Source organism: Apus apus, chromosome 3 (assembly GCF_020740795.1).
Source record: "Apus apus isolate bApuApu2 chromosome 3, bApuApu2.pri.cur, whole genome shotgun sequence".
NCBI classification, from domain to species: Eukaryota; Metazoa; Chordata; class Aves; order Apodiformes; family Apodidae; genus Apus; species Apus apus.
In genome coordinates this window covers 41837394-41860744 of record NC_067284.1, presented here as the reverse complement: position 1 = coordinate 41860744, position 23351 = coordinate 41837394, and the positions used below count along the sequence as shown (strand labels likewise).

General features: G+C 41.5%; 1 protein-coding gene across 3 annotated transcripts in view; it reads left to right on the top strand.

Moving 5' to 3' along the window:
• Nucleotides 1-23351, top strand: part of DCBLD1 (discoidin, CUB and LCCL domain containing 1) — a 49465-nt gene that overhangs the window by 21609 nt on the left and 4505 nt on the right. For 2 of the 3 annotated variants that reach the window (XM_051615498.1, XM_051615500.1), the window contains 12 exons: nucleotides 4908-5045; nucleotides 5623-5674; nucleotides 6418-6490; nucleotides 8212-8345; nucleotides 13631-13671; nucleotides 14950-15165; nucleotides 16308-16438; nucleotides 18194-18341; nucleotides 18423-18539; nucleotides 20286-20376; nucleotides 21341-21390; nucleotides 22882-23001. In XM_051615498.1, coding sequence (XP_051471458.1) covers nucleotides 4908-5045; nucleotides 5623-5674; nucleotides 6418-6490; nucleotides 8212-8345; nucleotides 13631-13671; nucleotides 14950-15165; nucleotides 16308-16438; nucleotides 18194-18341; nucleotides 18423-18539; nucleotides 20286-20376; nucleotides 21341-21390; nucleotides 22882-23001 — 1311 coding nt within the window. The remainder of the gene's footprint in view (nucleotides 1-4907; nucleotides 5046-5622; nucleotides 5675-6417; nucleotides 6491-8211; nucleotides 8346-13630; nucleotides 13672-14949; nucleotides 15166-16307; nucleotides 16439-18193; nucleotides 18342-18422; nucleotides 18540-20285; nucleotides 20377-21340; nucleotides 21391-22881; nucleotides 23002-23351) is intronic. The other variant, XM_051615501.1, reaches the window with a different exon arrangement.

Below are 23351 nucleotides of genomic sequence, written 5' to 3'. Positions count from 1 at the left end.
CTAGATGTAGTAATGCTGAAATATGGAGAACACCTACTCAGTTTCATGACATGTTATAGATCTGCTTATTAAATCAAACTCTTTTCTTTGTTCTTAGTAAACAAACCAAATACTCCTGCCTACTTACCCTAGCAGAGCTCCAGTCTAGTCACTTCAACAGGAAACAGGGAGAGAGATCAACATTTATGACTAGTTTTTCAAGCCAAAAATGCAAAACAACTCACCTCATAGCTAAGATTAGAAGATGAAAAACTGATAACGTGATCTGGCAGTTCTCAAAAGGGATCTTAAAAAACTTTTGGCTTAGTCCCAAGTTTAGGAATTAAATATTTATCCAGAGTCAAGTCCAAATGCTGCAGTAAAAGTTAATAGGACTCTATAAACAGGTTTCTCATTTTCATACCAGATAAGAACCAAGGCTTTCTCCATCATCCTGCCTCTCCACTATGGTTGCACAGTATTCATATAGACAGCCTGGAGAAATCAGTAAATCCTAGGTAGAATGAAGGCAGGAAACACTTATGAGTTTTAAAAGTAAATTATAAAGTAGTATTTTTGTCACCTCAATTGCAAGTGGAAAACACTGACTAATAAATACAGTTTTCAGATGAAGTCTAGTGTCTAAAGATGCTGATTGGTTTTAATCTTCTAATGTCTATAAAATCTCACAATATATGTATTGAAGGTAACAGGTAAGTCAATGAAGAGCAAATCTGCTGGGTGTTACTCTGTGTAGAAAAAGTGCATCTAATTCAGGGATACCACAAGCTAAAATGTAGGGAGCCTGGAAGACTATCCTTTTGCTTTTGCCTTTACAACATTAAAGTAAATGGAGGATTGCTGTATGGAAGTGCATAGGAAAGAGGTTAAAACCAAATACATTATTTTTCTAAAGAAAGTTGGAAGACAGATGAAAGCGTAAAATTCTCTGATCAGTCAAAACTGAACCCAGAAAAGTGTCTTGGCCTGGAATCAGTTTTATTTTCTAATAAAAAGTTGTCTCCCTGGGAAATTTCTTGGAAGACTGTCAGTGTAAAATAAATTGGTTAGGGGGAAAATGAGAATCTGAAGTTAAAAGTGGAAGCAAGTGAGGAGCGGCGTTCCCCAGGGATCAGTATCGGGACCAGTGCTGTTCAACGTCTTTGTTGGAGACATGAACAATGGGATTGAGTGTATCCTCAGGAAGTTTGCTGATGATACCAAGCTGTGTGGAGTCATTGACACCCTAGAGGGAAGGGATGCCATCCAGACAGAGCTTGAAAGGCTTGAGAAGTGGGCCAGTGCCAACCTTATTAAGTTCAACAAGGTCAAGTGCAAGGTCCTGCACCTGGGTTAGTTCAACCCCAGGCAGAAATACAGGCTGGGGGAGAATGGATAGAGAGCAGTCCTGAGGAGAAGGACTTGGGGGTGGTAGTAGATGAGAAGCTCAACATGAGCCGCCAGTGTGTGCTGGAGCCCAGAGAGCCAATTGTGTCCTGGGCTGCATCAAAAGGAGTGTGGCCAGCAGGGCCAGGGAGGGGATTCTGCCCCTCTACTCTGCTCTGGTGAGACCCCACCTGGAATACTGTGTGCAGCTCTGGTGCCCTCAGCACAGGAAAGACATGGAGCTGTTGGAGAGGGTCTAGAGAAGGGCCACGAAGATGATCAAAGGCCTGGAGCACCTCTGCTATGAAGACAAGCTGAGAGAGTTGGGGCTGTTCAGCCTGGAGAAGAGAAGAGAAGACAAGAGAAGACAAGAGAAGAGAAGGCAAGGCTCCTGGAAGACCTTAGAGTGGCCTTCCAGTACCTGAAGGGGCCTATAGGAAAGATGGGGAGGGGCTTTTCACCAGGGAAGGTAGTGAGAGGCCAAGGGGTAATGGTTTTAAACTGAAAGAGAATAGATTTAGGGTAGATATCAAGAAGAAATTCTTCACCATGAAGGTAGTAAGGTGCTGGCATAGGTTGCCCAGGGAGGTTGTTGATGCCCTTCCCTGGAGGTGTTCAAGGTCGGGTTGGATGAGGCCTTGTGCAACCTGGTCCTAGTGGGAGGTGTCCCTGCTCGTATCAGGGAGATTGGAACTTGATGATGTTTAAGGTCGCTTCCAACCTTAACCATTCTATGATTCTGTGAAAAATGCCACTCTGCAAAAACTTGGCAAAATGGAGAGAGGTGTTGCCAAACATAAAACAGTATTATTGACTAAATACAATCAGAAAGGTGCTTGTATTTGTCACTTGAAACACAACAAACACTGAAAAGTGCAGAATAACACCTCTTCCTAAAAACAGACTGCAGGTGTCTGTAGTTCTTTCAGGGAGTAAAGAACCCCTCAGCTAAACTGGTATCTGATCAGTTTCTCTACAGGCAGCAATAGAGGAGTGAGATAATGCTTAAACTTTTTACTAAACCCTACTTTTCAGTACTCATTTCTGTATTTGACAGCACAGAAATAAACTCTGCTAGATCTCAGGACAGTCTGAAGACCTGGCAGTGTAGGACTGATATATTACCTGAATTCCTTAGGACACCTGTTGCAATGTTTTGAAAGGCAACCTCAGATCACAAAGAAATAAGTGAATGTTCTGTAGTATTAATAAAACAATTATTTTTTTTCTCCCAATCTATGCAGAAACAGATACAATTTTGGAAAATATTCCTTCTTTCAGTGGATACTGTTTCTTGCTTCTATATCCTTTAATTAATTAGTCCTAGGCCCCCTTAGATTTGAGCTACCTATGGAGTCTCTTGGTACACCAGAACTGCTCTTGGCAGACAATAACCATAACTTGGTAACCCTTCTTGGATTTGTTACTTAACAGTAGAAACTTGTCCTTAGGCATTGCATGCTGATTTCTTAATCCAATTGTTTCTGAATTTTTTGCCTTTTTTTTTTTTTTTTGATTATACAATTCTATGTGTCTAGATTTTATTATTTATTTTATTGCTTTGCTTATGAAATGTGTGATTTGTTTGTATAGTTAGCTGGAATGTATGTAGACTTGCTACTGGAGGACAGACACATAGACCTGATCCAGCTGGTGTGTGGCTGAGTGAATCAGCCATCTAAATTATACCTCCAGAGCAGACAGGTCAGTGCCAGTTGCTGCAAGGGAGAAAGCCAAAGAGCACTTGTGAGAAAATACATAGAGACAGTCCTTGAGAGAAGAAAAAGACTAAAGCTTTCTCAGGTGTTTTATTTTGAAGAAATGCAATGCCTCCCTGTCTTCTTCCCCTTTTTCTTGGGGGAAAAAAAAAAAAAAAAGAATATCTAAGTTAGCACTTTATATCTCCCACTGCAATCTGACACAAAAGACCTTCTCAAATAAATCACTCATGCAGTTGTCTAGTATGACACAGTGTCAGATGCTGTCTTTTTGATAAGTTCATTTCCTAAGCAATTTGTTTAACCCTTTTTATAGACATTGTTTACTCTGACTAAGTCATGAGTCATTTTCAGCGCTAGTACTCCAGGGAAATGTCACGCTCATTGCTTGTTTCTTTGCCTGCCTGGCTTCGCTGCCTGATTTTTGTAAGCCAAAAGACAGAGTTTTGCCTTTGCTTTGTCCCATTCTGGCTGTCATTGGCTCAAACTACTCTATAGGCTGATCTCAATAGTTTTTTAAGGTTGGTGAAGTATTGAGAAAGACTCTCCCAAGAGTATCAAGCAAAATTATGAGGCTCTTAGGAGCCTTCTAGGAAAGGCAGCACTCATCAAATTTGTGCTGTGATTGTAATTTCTTTTATGTCTGCTCTAAGTTGCCCTGAAGTAGCCACCACTAATAAAATGAGGTTGCCTAGGAAAAATCAAAGTGATCCTTTTTCCTCCCAAGGACTTGCTTTAGGATCTAAAAGCTGTCAGTCACCAGAACAAATGGGCTGAGGGCTTGTAAAGAGTCTTTTTTTATTCTTTCTCTTGAGGAAAAACCCTGCTATTTTACAAAAGCCTCTTCTAAGCAGTTTCTAATGTAAGCATTCTCATAAATTCAAAACAGTGTCCCCAAACTGCTTTGGTTATGCTTTGTCATCTGTGCCTGGGGGCGGCCAGGGACAAGTGTTTGCACCCAGGTGCGGTGCCAGAAGGCAAGAGCAAAGACTGTGGCAATCTCAACAGAAAGAAAGCTCCCTTCAGGAACTTACTTTTGAAGAAGCAAATGTAATTATTAAGAGTCCTAGGCACACCTGCTGTCACAAGAAAGGAGTGTTCCAAAGACTGTTCCAAGATACTGCAGTTGGTAGCTGTAATGCCCTTATCTAATTCTCTGTAAGCACAAGGCTCTTATCTCCCTGTCCCTCTCCCTTCTTCCCCTTTCTCTCCCAATCTGTTTTGTTAAAAGCTCCAGAGATTTTAACTGCATATTTCAGTGGTCTGACAGTGTTTTTAAAAGGAAAATTAATTAAGACATTTTCTGAGCAAAGCAGCACTGCCTTGTAGTGCAATTTTGGCTTGTGGCCCACATGTCCTTGAAAACCAGGTACCCTCCTTGTGATCCTAAACTTTCCCGAATGGCTGCTGTGCCACAGCAGAGTGAGCTGTACGTGTTTGGAGAGTTTATCTAGGGGACCCTGTGTAGATCCCCTGGATTGCCTTTGAGTGTTCTGTTCTTTGCTCTGCTGAGTTACTGCTGTAACTCATGCTTGTAAGCATGCTGTACTTCAAAGGCCAAAGGGCATTAATCATTCTCTTAAGGCTTATGTGATGAAAGACGTGGGTGCTGGAATTGCTGCCATGGAGAGACAATTGGATCCTGGCCACTCCTTGTCAGGGTAACTTTGGAGCTCAGTGCCTATAAAGGAGTGAAGCCAAAACCCTTTTGTCAACATTTGGGTTGGAGGAGAATAGCTTGTTACAAAACTTTGCTAATCATGGGAATATTCCAGTCTAATCTTGTCATCTAAACTTCTGAAATCTTTTTTGTTTGGTCTGTAGGGCCGTACTGTGGTAATGTGAAGCCTGTCCTCAGAGAAATCATTCTGGATAGCAATGAAGCAACTATTCACTTTGAGAGTGGATCCCACGTGTCAGGACGAGGCTTTCTGTTGTCCTACGCCAGTAGTGATCATCCAGGTAAAGTGAACTCCAAAAGCACTATTTCTAAAGGATTGGTAGCATAGCCCCTCCTATTTCATTATCTTCTTTATACACATAGACTTTAGTCCAAATGTTTGGTCCTAAATATTTCCAGATTAGCACGAATCATGATAATTTTAGTAGCATGTGTGCAAGAAGTAGCTGTAATATTAACCAGATAAAATAACTGCTGAAATCCTACCCCTGCAAGTTGCAATACAGGCCTAGTGAAAGAGAAAATTAGTATCTTCTCCTTGGAGCTCAGCTGGTATTTTGGGCTCCTGTGTCTACAACAGTGATAGGATGAAGGGACAAGAGACATTAAGGTTTGATTTCTACATTTAATATTCTGGGGGTCTGTGCAACTTTGTTGAAGGTGTAAAACCTCGAAAGAGGAAAAGAGGAAGATTAAAAGAAGGGAAAAACATAGCTGTTTCTTTCTATCTAACTTCTATCTGTTCCTTGTTTAAGTATTATACAGAGAGATCTTTAAATGTAATCTCATGTTTAGCCAAATATTTGTCTTTACTTCCACATCCTGCAATGGGGATTGACATTTGTAAACTTTTCACAGATCTAATAACATGTTTGGAGCGAGGGAACCACTACACAAACAATGAATACAGGTAAAGAGAGTTTGCAGCTCCCTGTGCTGTGGCTTGTTTTGCTGTAGCTGTCATCTGGGCCAGTTCTTAGAAAATGCTGTGTAAGGGAGATACTATCTTGGTTTTCTGGAGAAATGGAGTTTTTTGAGCTCCAATGCTGTAATAGTCCAAGGCCCAGTTGTGAAAAGCAGTAGTGCAGAATGAAAGTCTGTGGCCCAGAAAAAAAGAGGGAATAGAGTTACAAAACAAGTGTCATTTGGGCATACATATACATGGTATATGTAAAAAGAGTTTCCACTTTGAAATTCAAAGTAGCCTCAATTTCCAGTGCTTCTGCTGTGAGCAGATCATGCCGTAGCTGATACAAGTTTATCTGAGAACATACTATAATTTCTTGGTTCCTTGAACCTTGTGATAGGATTTGAAAGGGCAATAAATTGTGCCCTTCTGGCTGCTGTCTGGATGTGCATGTAGGCTTCTTATCTGGGCTGTGCTGAAAACTCAAGTGGTAGCATATCTAGAACAAGAGAATTAAACAGAAATACCTTTGCAGAACTGCTTTTCTGGGTCTTTGTGTGCTGCCTTATGCAGTCTGCCCATGAACTCAAGGTCCCATTTATTTACCTCTTAGACTCACTAAGAGACCATCAGCCAGAACTTAGTGCTAAAATATTTGTTTGAGAGCGTATCTTTTGTACAAGTTTGTTTCTGTGTATTGTCACTACTGTTCGTATTTTAAAGAATCCTCTCTTCTCTCACTACAGCAGATACTGTCCTGCTGGCTGCAGAGACATAGCAGGTGACATCTCTGGGAATATCGGAGAAGGATACAGAGATGTAAGTACCCAGGATAATAAGAGAAAATTTATAAAGACAGAAGAGGGAAACACAGCACAACTTGGTTTCGACTTTTGCTGCTTGACTTTTGTCAGTAATTCTTCCCAGCTGTGTTAGGTACACCTTTTATTATCAGTATATGAGTGTGTTATCAGTATATAAGCACACAGAGACACTTTTCAAACAGACCAATCAATTGTGTGAGAACAAAGTCCACCAATTCTCACATTCACCTACTGACTTGCGGTTTCTGGCTTTCTGGAAAAACCCTGCACGGGTGTTGTCTCTCTCGAGGCAGTGCTCATCCATCTACTAAATATTCCTATGATTTCACATTTTACTTTTTTGTGCCTTTCTTTTCTAAAATGGTAGGAAAATCTCTTGTAGGAAAAAAAAAACACATTTCAATAACATGTGGGTTTTCTTTAAGATTACGCCTGCAATATCCCAACAATCTGCTCTGATATGAAATAAATATTAAACACTGCCTAATCACTTCCACTGATAACTACCAACATCTTGGGTTGTTTTAACTGCTCCTTCTTCAAAACAAAATAGTTGCCTGAGTGGTTGGTTTTATCCATAGTTCCAATCACACAGTGCTCTCCCCTCTCTGTGCCCCTCACTGTGGACTTCCCTCATGTCATGCCTGTGAGATTTTTACATCTTTCAGAGTGGAGTAAGTTGAATGATACCACTGAAGTAAAATCAGTTGCTGAGTTTCCAGAAAGTCAGTGTTCGTGTTTAACCTGTTCATCCAGTTATTCAAGCAGGCTGCTCCAGCCTGGGAAGTGGCAGAGCTGAAGCAACAAAGAAATGCCAACTTACATTCTCATTAGCTGGAATTATTCCTGCCCTTCCTTAGTTGGGGTGATTAAGAAAGAAAAGCAGCAAATGGTGTGACCTCATGCAGATCTTATCTGTGCAGAGGAATTTTTTAAAGAAGTTTTCCCTTCTATGTTAAGGGCGATTCAGCTTTTCTGTCGGGAAGAACCTGAGGGGCTCTCCTGGAGCCCTGATGCCTTTGTGTTCCCAGCCTTCCCCAGAGGGGACAGCTGGGACCCCAGCTATGCCAGTACCTTAGCCCAACCTGGGCCCCTGTGAGCGATATCAATCTCTGCCAGTAACCCTGGGAATGTCTCCTTTGCCCCTTCCTGCTGGCCCCTCTGCTCTGTCCTAGCCCAGTGGCACATTAATGCCACCTAGTTGGCACCGAAGTTGTCCTGCTTGTATTTTTCAGTGTTATCCCAGCCAAGATTCTGGCAAATGGACTATACTTAAAACCCAGCAGCAGCTAGTGAAGACATAGCCAAATATCCTAATGTATGCCATGACTCAAATCCTAAGGCACAGTAATAGATAGGCCTGCCTTAGTCCCTCGAGTAATTGTTCTCTTCTCTTGGCAGAGTTGCCCTGCCTTTGACTTTGTTTTGCTGAGGAATGCCACAACACTTACTAGGTTAAAATCTTTCACCACCTACTCAGAAGTGGATTATTGGCTTTTGCATTTAAAAAAAAAAATTTAAAAAAATTTGGAAATGGAGGTATTTTTTTCAAAGATTACTGGTCTTTCTTCCCCCTACCTTCCCTGCCCACCTCTCATTGGTCTTGAGCCTTTGCCAGATGTAATGAGCTGTAGCACTTAGTACCCAAGTGAAAGCACTAGCAGTTTGTCAGATGGGTGCTCTGAGATTCAGCTTCTGACTGGTGCTGCCTTTCAGACCTCGCTGCTGTGCAAGTCGGCGATACACGCGGGCGTGATCGCGGACGAGCTGGGCGGCCAGATCAGCGTCACCCAGCAGAAGGGCGCCAGCCGCTACGAAGGCGTCGTCGCCAACGGCGTCCCCTCGCTCGAGTGAGTACTGCTGGCAGGGCACAGTGCACTGCCCAGAGCAGCAGAAGCAGGTGGGGATGCTCTTTTGGGGAGTAAAAGGTGTTAGTTGTGGGTCTAGGGTTTTTTCGACTTTGTTTCTACAGCTGTATTAAAATGGTGTTGGCATTGGATATAGGAAAATATTTCAAGTCTTCAGTGGCTCATGCCCATGTGGGGCAGTATTTTCTTCTCCTTTTCTTTTTTTTCCTTCTTTTCCTTCCAAAACATATTTTCAAATTACCCTGTTAGCAGATACATGAAAGAAGAATGTTCTGCAACAAACACCTTTAATCGATATGTTAAGAAATCACGCTAAATTCATGTTAAAGTTTTAAAACGTTAGGAAGAATGAATAAAGAAAAAGTGCCGTTGAGCAATACGGGGTTTAATGATCAACTTCTTATATATTGTGCTTTTGACATGTTTAGAGTTTTTCTATTTTAGAATATTTATAGCAAAGGTGTTCTATTTACCACTTAGCTTCTGACTTTTAACTGTACTGTGGTTGAAGTAGAAAGAAATCCTCTAATCTCTATCCAGCACAGTAAGCCCTTCCAGCAATTGCCTCTGTTGCTCCTGCTGGTTTATATTTTTTAATTTTCAAACATTATCTGGATTTTACATGAAGTTTTTTTTGTTTGTAGGAAGGGAAATCTCCTCAGTCTCATACTCTACAAGAGCTAAGGGAATATATCTTTTTTACACTTCTCTCCTGGTTTCTCCATGATTTCTCCACACATTTCTGACAATTTTACAAACATGGTCATTAATTTAAAAAAAAAAGAAGCATTAATTTCATTTGTTACTGTGCTTAAACTTCAGCACAGATTGAAATGCTTTATGTGCACTGGAGTGTATAAAGCTGGGTAGCATGTAAACCACTAGTGGAAGGCATACAAAGACTAAATATTTTCTATTTGTCTTACATGTTGCTTGAAAGTTAATTGACTTAGAAAATTAATATAAATTTGTCCCAAGCAGAGCAGGACTGAAAGCTCAGCTGAGACACCAAGCCCTTCCTTAAAATAAATAACACAAATTCTTTCCCTCACACATACCAGCTTAGTGAAACCCTAAATTAAATATTTTGTGCACTAACTAAAGATGTTACAGAACCACTTACATATATTCGTATGTTTGTGATCCTTGAGAAGCCCACAGGAGTAAGTCAGACAGTAGCACATAAAATGTTATAAGGCAGCCAGGACTTCCATATGCATTTTTTGTTCACAGTACAAGTTCTAGTGGGCAATGAATGAAGTGTAGAAGACAGCAAACATACACATACTAGGTGAAAACACAGTTTCCGTAATCAACCCACCACCTTAACTGCCAAGCATCCTTTTAATATTGCTATTCACAACATAACCAATACATTTCCTTATAGTAATAGAAGTACCCACAGAGATTCCAAGTTGTCCCTGTGACATCAAGTGGGAAAATTCCAACTTGAAGGAGAGCTGAAACCTGTGCTTCCAGGCTGGTGCCAGCCTCCAGGGCTCAGATTTAGTCCAGTTAGTGTGAGGCCCCTGAGAGAACTCCCTAAGGAGGAGTGCAGCCCCCTTAGCTCTCCTGAGTACCAAGGGCAGACAGGTGTACTCCTTGAAGATGATGCACATCTCAAAGAGACTGAATTGCCCTGAGGACACAATCCTCTCTTTCTACAGATTATACAGGGAGCCATAGGCAAATGGGCTCAAACTGTGTCAGCTGCCTGCAAGCTACATGGCATAGATTTTGAGAAACATGGGCATGTCAGCAGAGTGCTTCCCCAGGATGGTTCTGGTGCTCCTGGCAGCTGCGACAATTCCAGGAGCAGAAGAACTGCTGGCATGAGCCCATTATCCCAGGAGAGGAAAACTGGAGGACGCAGGGAAATCCTTTTCTTTCAAAATGTGAAAATGTTCCTAGAAACAGAGTCTGTTTACTAAGAAAATGAACCAGTGCATTTCATGCTTTAGCAAGGCTTTTGTAAGATGTAAGATGTAAGATGGTGTGGTTAGTAGGTCAAGAGAGGTTCTCCTCCCCCTCTATTCTGCATTGGTGAGGCCACATCTGGAATATTGTGTCCAGTTCTGGGCCCCTCAGTTCAAGAAGGACAGGGAAGTGCTTGAAAGAGTCCAGCGCAGAGCCACAAGGATGATTAAGGGAGTGGAACATCTCCCTTATGAGGAAAGGCTGAGGGAGCTGGGTCTCTTTAGTTTGGAGAAAAGGAGACTGAGGGGGGACCTCATCAATGTTTACAAATATGTAAAGGGTGAGTGTCAAGACGATGGAGTTAAGCTTTTTTCAGTGAAGACCAGTGATAGGACAAGGAGTAATGGATACAAGTTGGAGCATAGGAGGTTTAAGATGAATATCAGGAAAAATTTTTTTACTGTAAGAGTGACAGAGCACTGGAACAGGCTGCCCAGAGAGGTTGTGGAGTCTCCTTCTCTGGAGACATTCAAAACCTGCCTGGACACCTTCCTGTGTGATGTACTCTAGGTGACCCTGCTCTGGCGGGGGGGTTGGACTAGATGATCTTTCGAGGTCCCTTCCAACCCCTAGGATTCTATGATTCTATGATTCTATGATTTCCAAAGCTGCATGGCTTTCCTGTCCTCAGGATACCTACACACTGCAAGAAATTCCTGTGGAGCAGCCAGTGTCAACAAGAAAAAAATGGTGCTTAGATAGCAGTGCTTTAAGAGCTTTTTAGACGCCCTTAAATAAAAGCTTACTCAAGTTTTTAAAATCTCATTTATAGTGGATTTCAGTATATTTAAATTATATAGCAACTTGAGCTGAAATTGACCTCATCCAAAGCTGCTGCTGAAGTGCATCGAGCTGTTAAATAGCTGCGTTGTAATGTGAGGGTGAAGCTGGAGCTCACTGGCTCACTAGCCACAAGAGCTGACCTTCGCCTCCCTGCCTCTGTTCTTCAGCGACTTGTTATGCTCTGGCATCTGTGAGGTGATCCATGCATAAGCCTGCACCCACAAATGCTATAATGAAGATCAAGTGGCTGGATTTATTTGGCAGTCCTAATGCTCCAGTAAAAATGTATGAGAGGTTGTGGAGTCTCCTCTGGAGACATTCATAAACTGTCTGGACGTGCTCCTGTGTGATCTACTGTAGATGATCCTGCTCTGGCAGGGGGGTTGAACTAGATGATCCTGAGAGGTCCCTTCCAACTCCAACCACTCTGTGACTCTGTGACTGTAACTTTGTGGTGTGAGCTGGCCTGTGACTGTACGTCCATGCACGTGTAATAATTAATCTTCGAATCTCTGAAAATGCAGGAGACCACATGCTTGTGAATTGTGGTAGAGGAGATTCAGGGTTAAGCTGCACTGCTTATAAAGAAGCTGACTTGAGACTGACTGGGAAAAAAAAAAGAAAAAAAAAGAAAGAAAAAGAGAAAAAAAAGGATTTTATGCTAACAGAAATTTATTATGGGAAGCAGTATCTTTTTTAAGCAGAGTTACCAGCACAGGTCTCCCTTGTAGTCCTGCTCCAGTAGTGCTACTGAGGCAGGATCCTAAAGGTTGTCAGAGGAATGAGGACCATGGGGTGATACCATCCCTTAAAGGACAAAGTCAGATTTGTGTGACAAATGCCACCTGTCACAGGAGGAAACCGATGACTTACCACTTAGTGAATTAGTTTGTCCTCTTCAGTGACTTGCAGAATTATAGCAAGAATATTTCAGCTTGATTTCATAGCTTTATAGATTTTTAAAATGCTAACTTCCTCCCTTCCCTTTGCTAAAATTGAAGCCATCTGTTTGGAAGGGACCTGGGTGACTTTTTTATTACAAAGCTTTACCTCATAAATAAGTATTTGAGGACCGCTGTGATTTCTGTTTTGGGTAGGTTTTACTGATCACCATCGGTGTTTATTTGCTTCTTTTCTCTTGAAATGGACTGCTTTGTATTAACTAAGAAAGATAAAATAGTTTCAGTTGTCATGTCAAACTGGTTTGAAGCAAGCAGAGCACATCTGATCCTGATCGCCCCTGAGGACTGACTGCCTGAGGGGGGAAGACGTGGGAGGGAGGGCTTGGAGTTTCTCCTTCTAGCTACTTTACCGCCTACATGCCCAAATAAATCAGCTCCCTCCCATGTTCTTCATCATCTCTGAAGGGCTTCACTTGCCTGTAGTCATTAGTTTTCCCTCAGTGACAAAAAGAGGCAGTGTTTTTATTGACCTTGACATGGGGCCACTTTGCTATTCTCCGTTTGCAGCGCTCTCAAAACATACAGCCCTGCACACTGCTGTTAGCCCACAGACAGGACCTCGGGGGAAATTTTCCTGGCCAACAAAAAAGGGCAGCCTGAAAGGGAGCTGTCTTGATGCTTAAGTGCAGAAGTTGTTTTACTGCTCAGTCATGCCAGCCAAGGCTTTTCAAAAGGGGCAAGTGATGCGTACAGCTAATCGGAGTGATGTGGAAGGGGTCAGGTTTTTAAGAAATCCAAACTAATTTCACATTCAAACCCCAGCTTTGATTTTTATTAGGCATCCATTCACAGTCATCACTTTTGGAAAAAAGCCTCCAGAGCATCTCGTTGGAAATCAGCAAGTGGCTCCACGGGAGGCCAAGGAAAGCACATCTTTCCCTTACAGTGTGACTTTATCTTGTCTTGCATTGTGCAGGGTCGTGAGGAATGGCTCAAGAAATGGCTTTTCTCCTGAAGTGAAGCAGTCCACAACAGAAGGAGGAAAAGGGGAGCCACAGATGTTCCCACACAGATTAAACAAAGGGGTAGTTTTAATTCCATCTGGCTGCGATGTGTAGCCCAAGCAGGGATGCTCAGAGCTGATGTGGTTTAGTCACCATCGAATGTAATTCTTTCACAGTGCTTAACGCTGGATTTTCTTCAAACTAGATGTGCACTTAGACTAATAGAAAGTCATTGAGAGCTTTCCCATTCTGGGCTCTTTTGAATACTCTCAAGTCGCCAGTCTGAGGAGCAGTAAAAAGCTTTCCCACAGCAGTACAGGGCTTGTGCAGAGGAGAAAAGCAAAGTGTGCAGCCAGAGTAACAGGGTGATGTGCTGGGGAGTCACTCTAAAGCATAACAAATGGTCAAAAAAATGGATCTGAATTCAGTTACAGTGAGAGATGCACAAGAGTGCTCTCACTGGGGTCAGTAGCCAGCCAGCAAAGCAAGCGGCTACATGGCCAGAGATATTTTGTTAGATAAACAGAGATTCTGAAATTGTACCTCAGTGATCCTGGGACTGCTACCCAAAAGGCTGAATTACCTTTTTCTTTTCCTACAGAGGTTCTCTGTCAGATAAGCGGTTTATATTTACTTCAAATGGTAAGAATAATGGCTTTATTTCTAGCTGCTCAATTTTTACCTTTTTCTTTCAGTATTTTCTGTAAAAGTTTTGTAAAGTGATCAGGGGGAACATCAGGCTGTGTCTAGGAAGGATATTTTAGGGCAGCAATTACTTTAAATTGGCAAGTTGAATAAAAAAATTGAAGGGATGTTAAGTGAGCTAGAGTGAAAACACAATAGGAATAGGTCATAAGTACATAGACAAGAAGGAGAAATGGTATTCTGCTGTTACATTTCTGGTGCCAACATATGAAAAATGGCAATCTGATAATCTCATTTTTATGTACTTTAGGTAGCAGAAAATTAAAGCAGTTTCTCTTCAGATATTTATAAATTTCATCTTTGTTATACAAGACAAGAACGAAAACACAGAGAGGAATGAAAATATATTTACATTGCACTGATACAGAATGAGTTTTTCTTTATGACTTTCCAAGATGCAAAAGCATCTTTAATCTGTCAAGCTGCTCATTTGCATAAAACATAGTGAAGAGGGGGGAAAAGTTCGCGCTCATTCTTTTGAATTATGTTTCAGTCACCCGAGATTGAATCATTTACTCTTTCACTGAAAATGTGTAGAGCATGTATAGGCCTTTGAAACTGCCAGGCAAATATTTTTAACTTCATTGAAACCTTATTCCTCTGGCCCGTTTTCTCTGAAGAACCTTGAAGTGCAGAAATTTTGCGGGTTCTGTAGTGGAGTTTACAATACTTACCTGCAGCTATTATCTTCATGATATCACCTCTTGGCAGCAGTATCAAGGAGTTGCTCTAATAAGTAACTTTCCTAGCCCTAACTGCAGGTGAGAATTATGAAATATTTACAGTAAAGTGTTCCTTTCAGTTTAGCACTTTCATCTGAGAAATGTTTTGTACAGCAAAATTAGTTAATGCCAATCTCAAAACATAAGTATGTTTCAGAAGGGAAATTTAAAAACATAAGAAGTCTCCACAGGAATGAGACAAAACTGCAGAGATTAAAAAACCAACATGGCAAAAATAACAGATGGATTCAGAAGGTGTCGTGTGTGTAGGAGTTAAAATGGTGAAAGAGAGGGACTGCAGCACTCTGGTACTGGATCATCCACTACAAATTGACTGGCAAACACCACAGCTAATAGATAGCATCAGGCTAGCACTAGATTAAGCAACATCTGATTTTGCTGTTGTGGGTGGTCTTCATATGTTGCTAGCCTAATATAAAAATATGCTGTGAAAATGCAAAATAACTCCTTCTGTCTGTCTGGGGACTTCTAGGCTGCAACAAATCTCTCAGCTTGGAAGAGGGATTCCTCTCCAAGAGCCAGGTTACTGCATCTTCCTACTGGGAAGAGACCAACGAATTTGGGCAACTCTTCCAGTGGTCTCCTGACAAGGTTTGGCTTCAAGTCTCAGGATTGGCTTGGGCCTCTAACCACAGCAGCAGTCGTGAATGGCTGGAGATAGACCTGGGAGAGAAGAAGAGAATAACAGGTATGTCACTGCCTGGTTATTAGAAGCTGGGGTTTCAGCTAGAGAAGAAACTGAAACCTAATAATTCATTAATGCAATGTTTCTTCCCTTAAATCTAATGAAATATTCTGCACTGAGGAATATTATTTTCCTATTATAATATCATGGCTATTTACAAGACTGGCCTTCCTATAGGGATATAGGGTTGAACTCAACTGTTGTTTATACCTGATCTGTAAACATGTTTGTAGGCTCAGAACAAAATGCTTACATGGAGGCCAGTAGAGTCTGGATGGATGATAAACAATTGCTTAGGATCTATTAATGGTGCAGTTCTGGAGTCAGTAACAAACATTAAAGTCATAGTCTTTGAAATAATGGTGCAGGTAAAAGAAAGCACCTCTCCTACAAAGAAAAGCTGAGAGAGTTGAGGTTGTTCAGCCTGGAGAACAGGAGACTCTGGGAAGACCGTACAGTGACCTTTGAGTACTTGAAGGGGCACACAGGAAAGCTGGGGAGGGGCTTTATACAAGGGCTTGTAGCGAGAGGACAAGAGGTAATGGATTAATACTGGAAGAGGGGGGATTTAGATTAGACATTAGGAGGAAATTCTTTAGTGTGAGGGTGGTGAGACAGTGGGAGAGGTTGCCCAGGGAAGTTGTGGAAGCCCCATCCCTGGAAGTGCTCAAGACCAGGTTGCATGGGGCCCTGAGCAACCTGGTCAAGTGGAAGGTGTCCCTGCCTATGGAGGAGGATTGGAACTAGACTATCCTTAAGGTCCATTCCAACCCAAACCATTCTATGATTCTGTTAAATTCCTGATTTTGGCTCTTGGTTTAGTTCTACAAATGTAAATTACAGTTGCAGCTAAAGATGTAGAGACTGCTGATATAAACCATGCATGATGTCAAAGAGCAATTACCATTTTTTGAGTCATTAATTTGGGCTCTGTTAAGAATTCCATTGCTCTAAATTAACAATTCAAAACTGATTTCCATTATTCACCTAAATTTTAAACTCAACTCCAACATAGTTTGAAAAATAAACCAAGACTTTGAAGGCAAAATCCTCCAAACTGTTTTGTCTTCTGTGTTTGCATTCTAAAATGTTCCTTTAAAACAGACACCTAACAAGTGAAAATGTATTTTGCATTTTGTTAAAAGGGATTAAGACCACTGGTTCCGGATCCACGATGCTGAATTTCAACTTTTATGTAAAGACATTTAAAATTAACTACAAAAATAACAACTCAAAATGGAGAACTTACAAAGGGATTCTGAGCAACGAAGAAAAGGTAAGGAAAAGTGGGAGAGATAGGAAAACACAGAGCAATAATGTGCATGCTGCCTTGACATTGATGGGCAGGTTTCACTGTCAAGAAAGATCAGGAGTTCAGGCATATCTAGACTTGGGATGGCTTCACCAGTGTAATTTATGGCCATGGACTAGATAGCAAGCTTGTGGAACAAGGAACCCAGGGCTTACTGAAGTTGTGAGGCACACACAGGGTGGCAAGTGTATACGTGTGTCCTTTCAAAAAAGCCACAGTGTAATTTAATTAAAGCTGTACAACTGGCTGTATGGGCAAGGCTTCAGCTCAGTGTTTGCCTATGCTAGGAACACTGTACCAGTGCAGAAGCATTGGTTGGTACGGCACCAGCAAAGCTGAGATTCACCTTGGATGCACTGAGATATCAACTCATCCTCCCCACAAGCAACACAGCCAACTTGGGTGGAAGTACAGTGCTGTTGGTGGGACTGTGCACAAGGACCCAGCTTCTGTTCAGACTGTGCACACCAGGGACTGCACCACTGTTAGGAATTGATCTAATTTCAGCATAAAATAAATGCTCTTACACCAAAATACCTGTCCACACAACAGCTTTCACAGGCTCTGAGCAACTTCAGCAATTAATAGATAGAAGCAGTGGAACTAGTTCTTGCAGACAAAGGATGTGCTGCACAGGTTTGTCTGGTAACATTTTCCCCTGAAAATCTCACGTTTCCCTTCAAACAAACAAAAAACCAAAACAACCCTCTCTACCCCCAACAGCATTCAAAGCCAGACCTTGACTCATCATTTCTGAGGGAGCTGAGCTTGCCTCGGGGTAAGGCTCTATTTTGTCCTCACTCCTCATGCCAGTTTGAAAAACCTTGGTAGAGCTGTGGAGAAATTTCCTGCTAGCGCTGATTTTCTTAGCTTGTACAGAAAGGAATTCCTATGCAGCATTAACTGGTTTAGTATTTTTTAAAGGTTAAATTGAGGGGCTGTTGGCCCACAAAGTAACAGATCAAGCTAATAGGGGCTGAACTGTGAAGGCTACCTATTCAAAATCTGCAGGTTTAAAGTTTTCCACAATTACTTGTTGTATACAAATTATCTTACAGAATTATCACATATGATCTTAGTTTCAGCTAAGGTGCATGACAAAACTTGTCCCATCAGAAACCCATTTTGTCTAAGATATGCTGAGCTCATTTCCCTGTCCCATCAGGCTTTTAGTTTTTCTAGATCAGGCTGAAGCCTCTCCAAGAATTAGTTTTGCAAGGATTACTGTTCTGCACATGGGGTGAGCTGATTCTGGAAAATACTGTATAAGTATTAAAGGCAAGTATAAGGGAAAAGGAGACACAACTAATAATCACTCTTCGAGCTTGATACAGGAAACTGACCATTTTACTAAAATGTCTAGAAATATTTCACTTCCATTTTTTTCTTTTTACATTTTTATTCTCTGTTGCCAAGCAAGGGTGCTGCAGTTCTACTAAATCAAAAATGAAAGCATTACACCAGCATACATTACCTAGAAATTACACAGAATTGAAAGAGAGTGATAATCTTTCTTCTCTGAGCTAACAGAAAAATGTGTTCATCTGTCAGAACTAAAATGATTATTTATTTTCAGAACTCCCAATTCCAAAAATCTTGTGGCTGATTATCAATATATTAGTTTTAGAGTAACGAAAATCTTTGAAGTTGGATGTCAGGAGCACTCTGAAGAAAGACTTTTAAAACAGAGCAAACAAACACGCTTATGTTTCGTTGCAGGTATTCCAAGGCAACTCCAACTCTGGTGACATAGTACGCAACAACTTCATCCCTCCGATTGTGGCCCGTTATGTGCGAATCATTCCCCAGACTTGGAACCAAAGAATAGCATTGAAGCTGGAGCTGATGGGCTGTCGAATAATGCAAGGTATGGGGTAAGCAACGCTCCCCAGACATGCTGCCTCCAAAGCCCCCTCTGCCCCCACTGATGGCCCCTTCTCTTTTGCAGCTAATAGTTCATTTACGCACTCAATGTGGCAGAAACCAAGTCAGAGCACAGAAACCTCCCTTGGGAAAGAAGACAGGACTGTTACGGAGCCCATCCCATCAGAAGAAACAAACTTGGGTAACACTACCTAGCGTGGCATTTTCTCTAGAATGCACCATCTCTTCAGCCCAGCCTGAATGAACCTCCAACTTTCTCACAAATTAGAAGTTTTATTTTCCCTTTGGACTTTTTTAAAGATTAATGACAGACAGAAGAAGGAAGAGCACAGCTTCTTTTTGTCTTAAGACATAGTAAGAGATTAAAAGCCTTATCTTTCCTTGATGTGTGAAACATCAGGCTTTGGTTTCTCTGTCATACTGATCTATCAGCCGTATTTGGTAGGTGGCTCATGGGATGATACAGAGCAGTCATCAGCATTTTTTTGAGGAGCTCTTCCTCACTCTCTTCCTATATTTTATATTTTTTGTAATATAGGAGGCAGTGGTCTCACAAAAATGTCACCTTCTCTCTACACAACCATGACTCCTCCCAGAGCAGGTCCCCAGCTATAAGCAACACACAGTAGTAGTGCATGGCTAGGTAATTAAACACTTTTTCATAATGCCTATGTTCATGGGGGCTCAGAAAACCTTATTTTTCATACTTCTCTCTGAATATGCAATCTTTATCCTTTAATGTTGTGGAACTGATTTCTTAGATCTTAAAAACCAGGCAAACAAAATTTGTTGCTAATACTGACTGTTTGGTGGACCCACAGCTAGGCAGGAATTACTGGACCCACCACACCAAACACTGCTACCCATTAGGTAGCTGGTAGTTGTAGAAATGCCTCTGTAAAAAAAATATATGTTTTTAAGAAACAATCACTTAAAGAAAAAATAAGCTCTTCTGAAACTGCACTGCTCTTGCCAGGAGCAAGCTCAGTTCATCTGTGCAGTGGTATGGGTAAATTGTATCCATGTTCACTGAAAATGAATCTACTTAGATTTCACCTGCTAAATTGTAAATACCCTGGGGACTTAAGGGTAGTGATAGGACAAGGGGTAATGGTTTTACACTGAAAGAGGGTAGATTTAGGTTAGACATCAGGAAGAAATTCTTCACCATGAGGGTAGTAAGGCACTGGAATAGGTTGCCAAGGGATGTTCTGGATGCCCCTCCCTGGAGGTGTTTTAAGGCCAGATTGAGGCTTTGTGCAGCCTGATCTAGTGTGAGGTGTCTCTGCTCATAGCAGGGAGGTTGTAACTTGATGATCTTTAAGATCCTTTCCAACCTTAGCCATTCTATGACTTTATGACTCATACACTACATTACTTCTCGCAGCCTGGCAAGTGTCTGTAGGAATAGCAAATGGTGTGCTCCTGACTCAAGAGCCACCTCACTGCTAATTTCCAAACCCAGCTCTAAACCTTGTTCTCTTAGAATTTAACAGGGACTAAATGGGTTTTTTCCCTAGCCCCACTCCTGGAAATCTTTGAACTATTTTGACTGAAACGTTCAGCATGAGCCAGATACTCAGCACGTAAAATTGCAGCCTCATTTGGCAGTTTTATAAGCAACGGAAAGCAGAGTTGTTTGAAGTGGCTTTTAAACATCACCTAGAGTGCAAGAAGAAAGAACTACTCTTTGTAAGGATGCATACAGATATTAAGCCAAGTGTCAGCCTTGAGAAAATATATTTAACTCTCTCATCTCAACACTGTTCCACATAGGTACATAGCAACTAAGTACAGCTGAGGACTGGACTTGCAAGGAGCACTCCTGCAAGATTATCTGCCTTTTGCCGAGTTCTCTCCAGTAAAAAAGATCAGCCTCAGAGTAATTTGCCTTTTTAACTTTTCTCCTTTTTTTTTCATCATGCAGGCTTAAAGCTTACAGCTATAATTGTCCCTGTCCTCATCGTGCTGTGTCTGATCCTGTTCTCTGGAATTTGTATCTGTGCAGCCATAAGAAAGTAAGACACTGTCTTTTGTCATAGTAGGCATTTGTGGCTACCTAGCTAGCACATCCAACTACATGCCCTCTTTGCCAGAGAGCTGGGAATCTATACACTGTTTGGCAGTAGTCTTTTTAAGTAGAACTCATGTCTTGTCTTTGTAAATTGTATTCCTCATTGTACATCTCCCCTAGTAGGAAAAAAATGAAGGTGAAGGATGTCAGAGCTGCACACTCCAGTTGACAGTCCAGTGTAACCAGCTGTTCTTTTCAGCCTACATATACCACAAATACTAAGGTGTAAAGCAATTGAAGAAGGAATAGTTTCAGTGAAGGGAGGATTTCAGCTATCTATCTGGATCATTTTCTTTCATTTCTCTGCTGTTGTGATTCTGCTTCCCAGTCCCCTAAGAAAGAGCACTTAACCTAGCAGGCTGAAAGCAGCTGCAAGGAGTTGCAGGCACTTGGTTTCACAAGTCAGAGGACTGGAAGAAGCACTGCTAGCTGTGTTTCCCACTAGATGACCATTCATATGAACCTGCCCTTGGACTAGAGCAGGGAAATGCATCCATCTGAAGATGGGGATTTGGAAGTATAAATGATGCTTTGCTGATTTTGCTTCATCACTAGTGGTACTCAGCTCTGCCCTTGATTCCCAGTAAATCCATGAACTAGCCAAAGAATTCAGAGGAGCAGACCCAAAGCATAACCTGGAATGACACATACGGACATGGACATATTAAATTGATGAGAGCCAGACACAAGAAATTTGAACTCTCACAACTGGCATACAGATGGGGGAAAATGAAAAGTAGAAACCTCAGGTTGCATCCCTTATGTTCTAGTAAATGCTGGTCTCCACAAACTCCAAGGGAAGTGTTATCCTCAGCCACTAAACATGAGGGCTCTCTCTGCTGGAGTTAAGGCAAGAAGCTGAAATGCTGTGAGTGCAGATGTTTATACATACTTTCCTCTCCTTGCAGACGAGAAGCCAAAGGATTTTCTTATGGATTATCGAGTGCTCAGAAATCAGGTTAGTGGAGAACCAGGCACTTTGTCCTGTCTATTGGGCCAATGGGAAGGGGTTTATGCAACTAAGCATGAAATGCTTATGAAATAGCATCCATGTTTCCTAGTTCAAATTCACCTCTTCATACAAGGGAAGAGGCAAATGATAGTCCCACTTGTGCCATCCTTGCACAGTGCCCTCAGAAACAATTTAATTTGGTTTCTATGACAGAAAGGCAATTAGCAAAAGATCTATTATACATAGCGCATAAATTAGCATGTAAGAGTGCTCCCAGGTGCCCTCCCTTTCCTTCACTCCTCCAAAATACCTATTTTGCAGAAAATGGCTGCTTTCCTTTTCTTTTCCCCACAGCAGAGAGGATTGCCTTTCTCCAAGAGAGTAAAGGCTAATAATTTTTTATGGCTTTAATATTTCCATTCACTGCCCTCCCTGGTTGGGATGGTATTTATAAAGCCTAACAATACTGAATTGTACTTCATGTGTAAAATTCAAATAGGGATTGGCTCGAGGACCCTGCTTTAGTAGATGCTTGCAAAACCCCAATCCAGTACATTCTTTGTCTTCCTCAATAATGCTTTCTAGAGTGGGGTCTCCCATCAGCTTGGAAGTTGGGGCTTAGCTGTTTTTTCTGGCCAGCCAACTCTATAGAGGAATATCTTTCTAAATCTCAGCTTACCATAAAAAAAAGAAACCACTAAGCAATTCACATGTCTCTTGACATGTGCCTTGCAATAGGTCAGCACCGAAATTTCATCCCTCAGCAGGTGCTGACGTCAGTGAAAGGAATGCTGCTACCCACTGCAGCTTGCCCTCATTAAAAAATTAATTTGTACTTAACATCATGTTTGCTAATATGATTTTTCAAGGTCACATCATAATCCCTTCTCACTTGTTAATGAGGACAAGTCCCAAGAAATTGGAGATAGCCTCTTACCCAGTCAGTTAATTTGTTGTGTGTGTTTCATAAATCAAGCTCCAAACCCACCTCACCACAGACTCCTGTTGCAGGCTCCAGGCAAGTGCCTGACACTGTGGATTTTTTCTTTTCTGTCTCACAGGGATGTCGTGAGAACAAATTAATTGATGAATTCAAGTGCTCAGGTACCAAGGAAATGGAACCCATACTAGTCTACAAAAAAAGACATTTTAAGCATTATTTTTGCCATATAAGCAATGGCAAAACATGTAACTGATTTAAACCTGGTGTTTTACTGAAATACTTTGTGAAGGCATTGGTGCAGACACCTACAGAGTTTAAGTCCTTCGTGCCAAGAAAAAGTTTGTTTTCACTTGGAAATCCCAGCTGATGATTCACTTTTTCCCTTTCACACTCTAAATTTAGGGGGCTCTTTTTACAAATATCCCATTTTAGTCTTTAACTACTTTAATACATTGACAGCTATGAGTACACCAGAAATTAAACTTTCTGATAGATCTTTTGATTGTAAGAATAAAGTTGCTAATAAGCTTTCTATTTTTATTTCTTTACCATAGGTTGGTGGAAACAAATCAAGCAGCCCTTCACCAGACATCAGTCAACTGAATTTACCATCAGCTATAATAATGAGAAAGAGACACCACAAAAACTAGATCTGGTCACCAGTGACATGGCAGGTAACAATTGTTCCCCTTGCGATGCCCTCATTTTGCCTTGTGTGCAGAGCAGGTGACAGGGAGAGGGATGGGCCTGCAATGTTACAAGCTCCAGCTCTCACACAAGCTGAGGCCGAGGAATAGATTTCACTGCTCATCCCAGAAGGAGAGTGAAGCAGCTAAATATATCAGGGGAAAAAAAACAACAAACAAACCAAACACAACCACTGTTTTTTAAATTTTTTTTGAGTTTTTGGGAAACGTTTCCTGACTCTGACATAGTTACAGCTGATGGAAGCCATGGAAGGCAGTCAGGCATGGATGCAGTACAAAAATGGGCCTCAGATAGGAGAGCTTGGCTTTGCTGACCC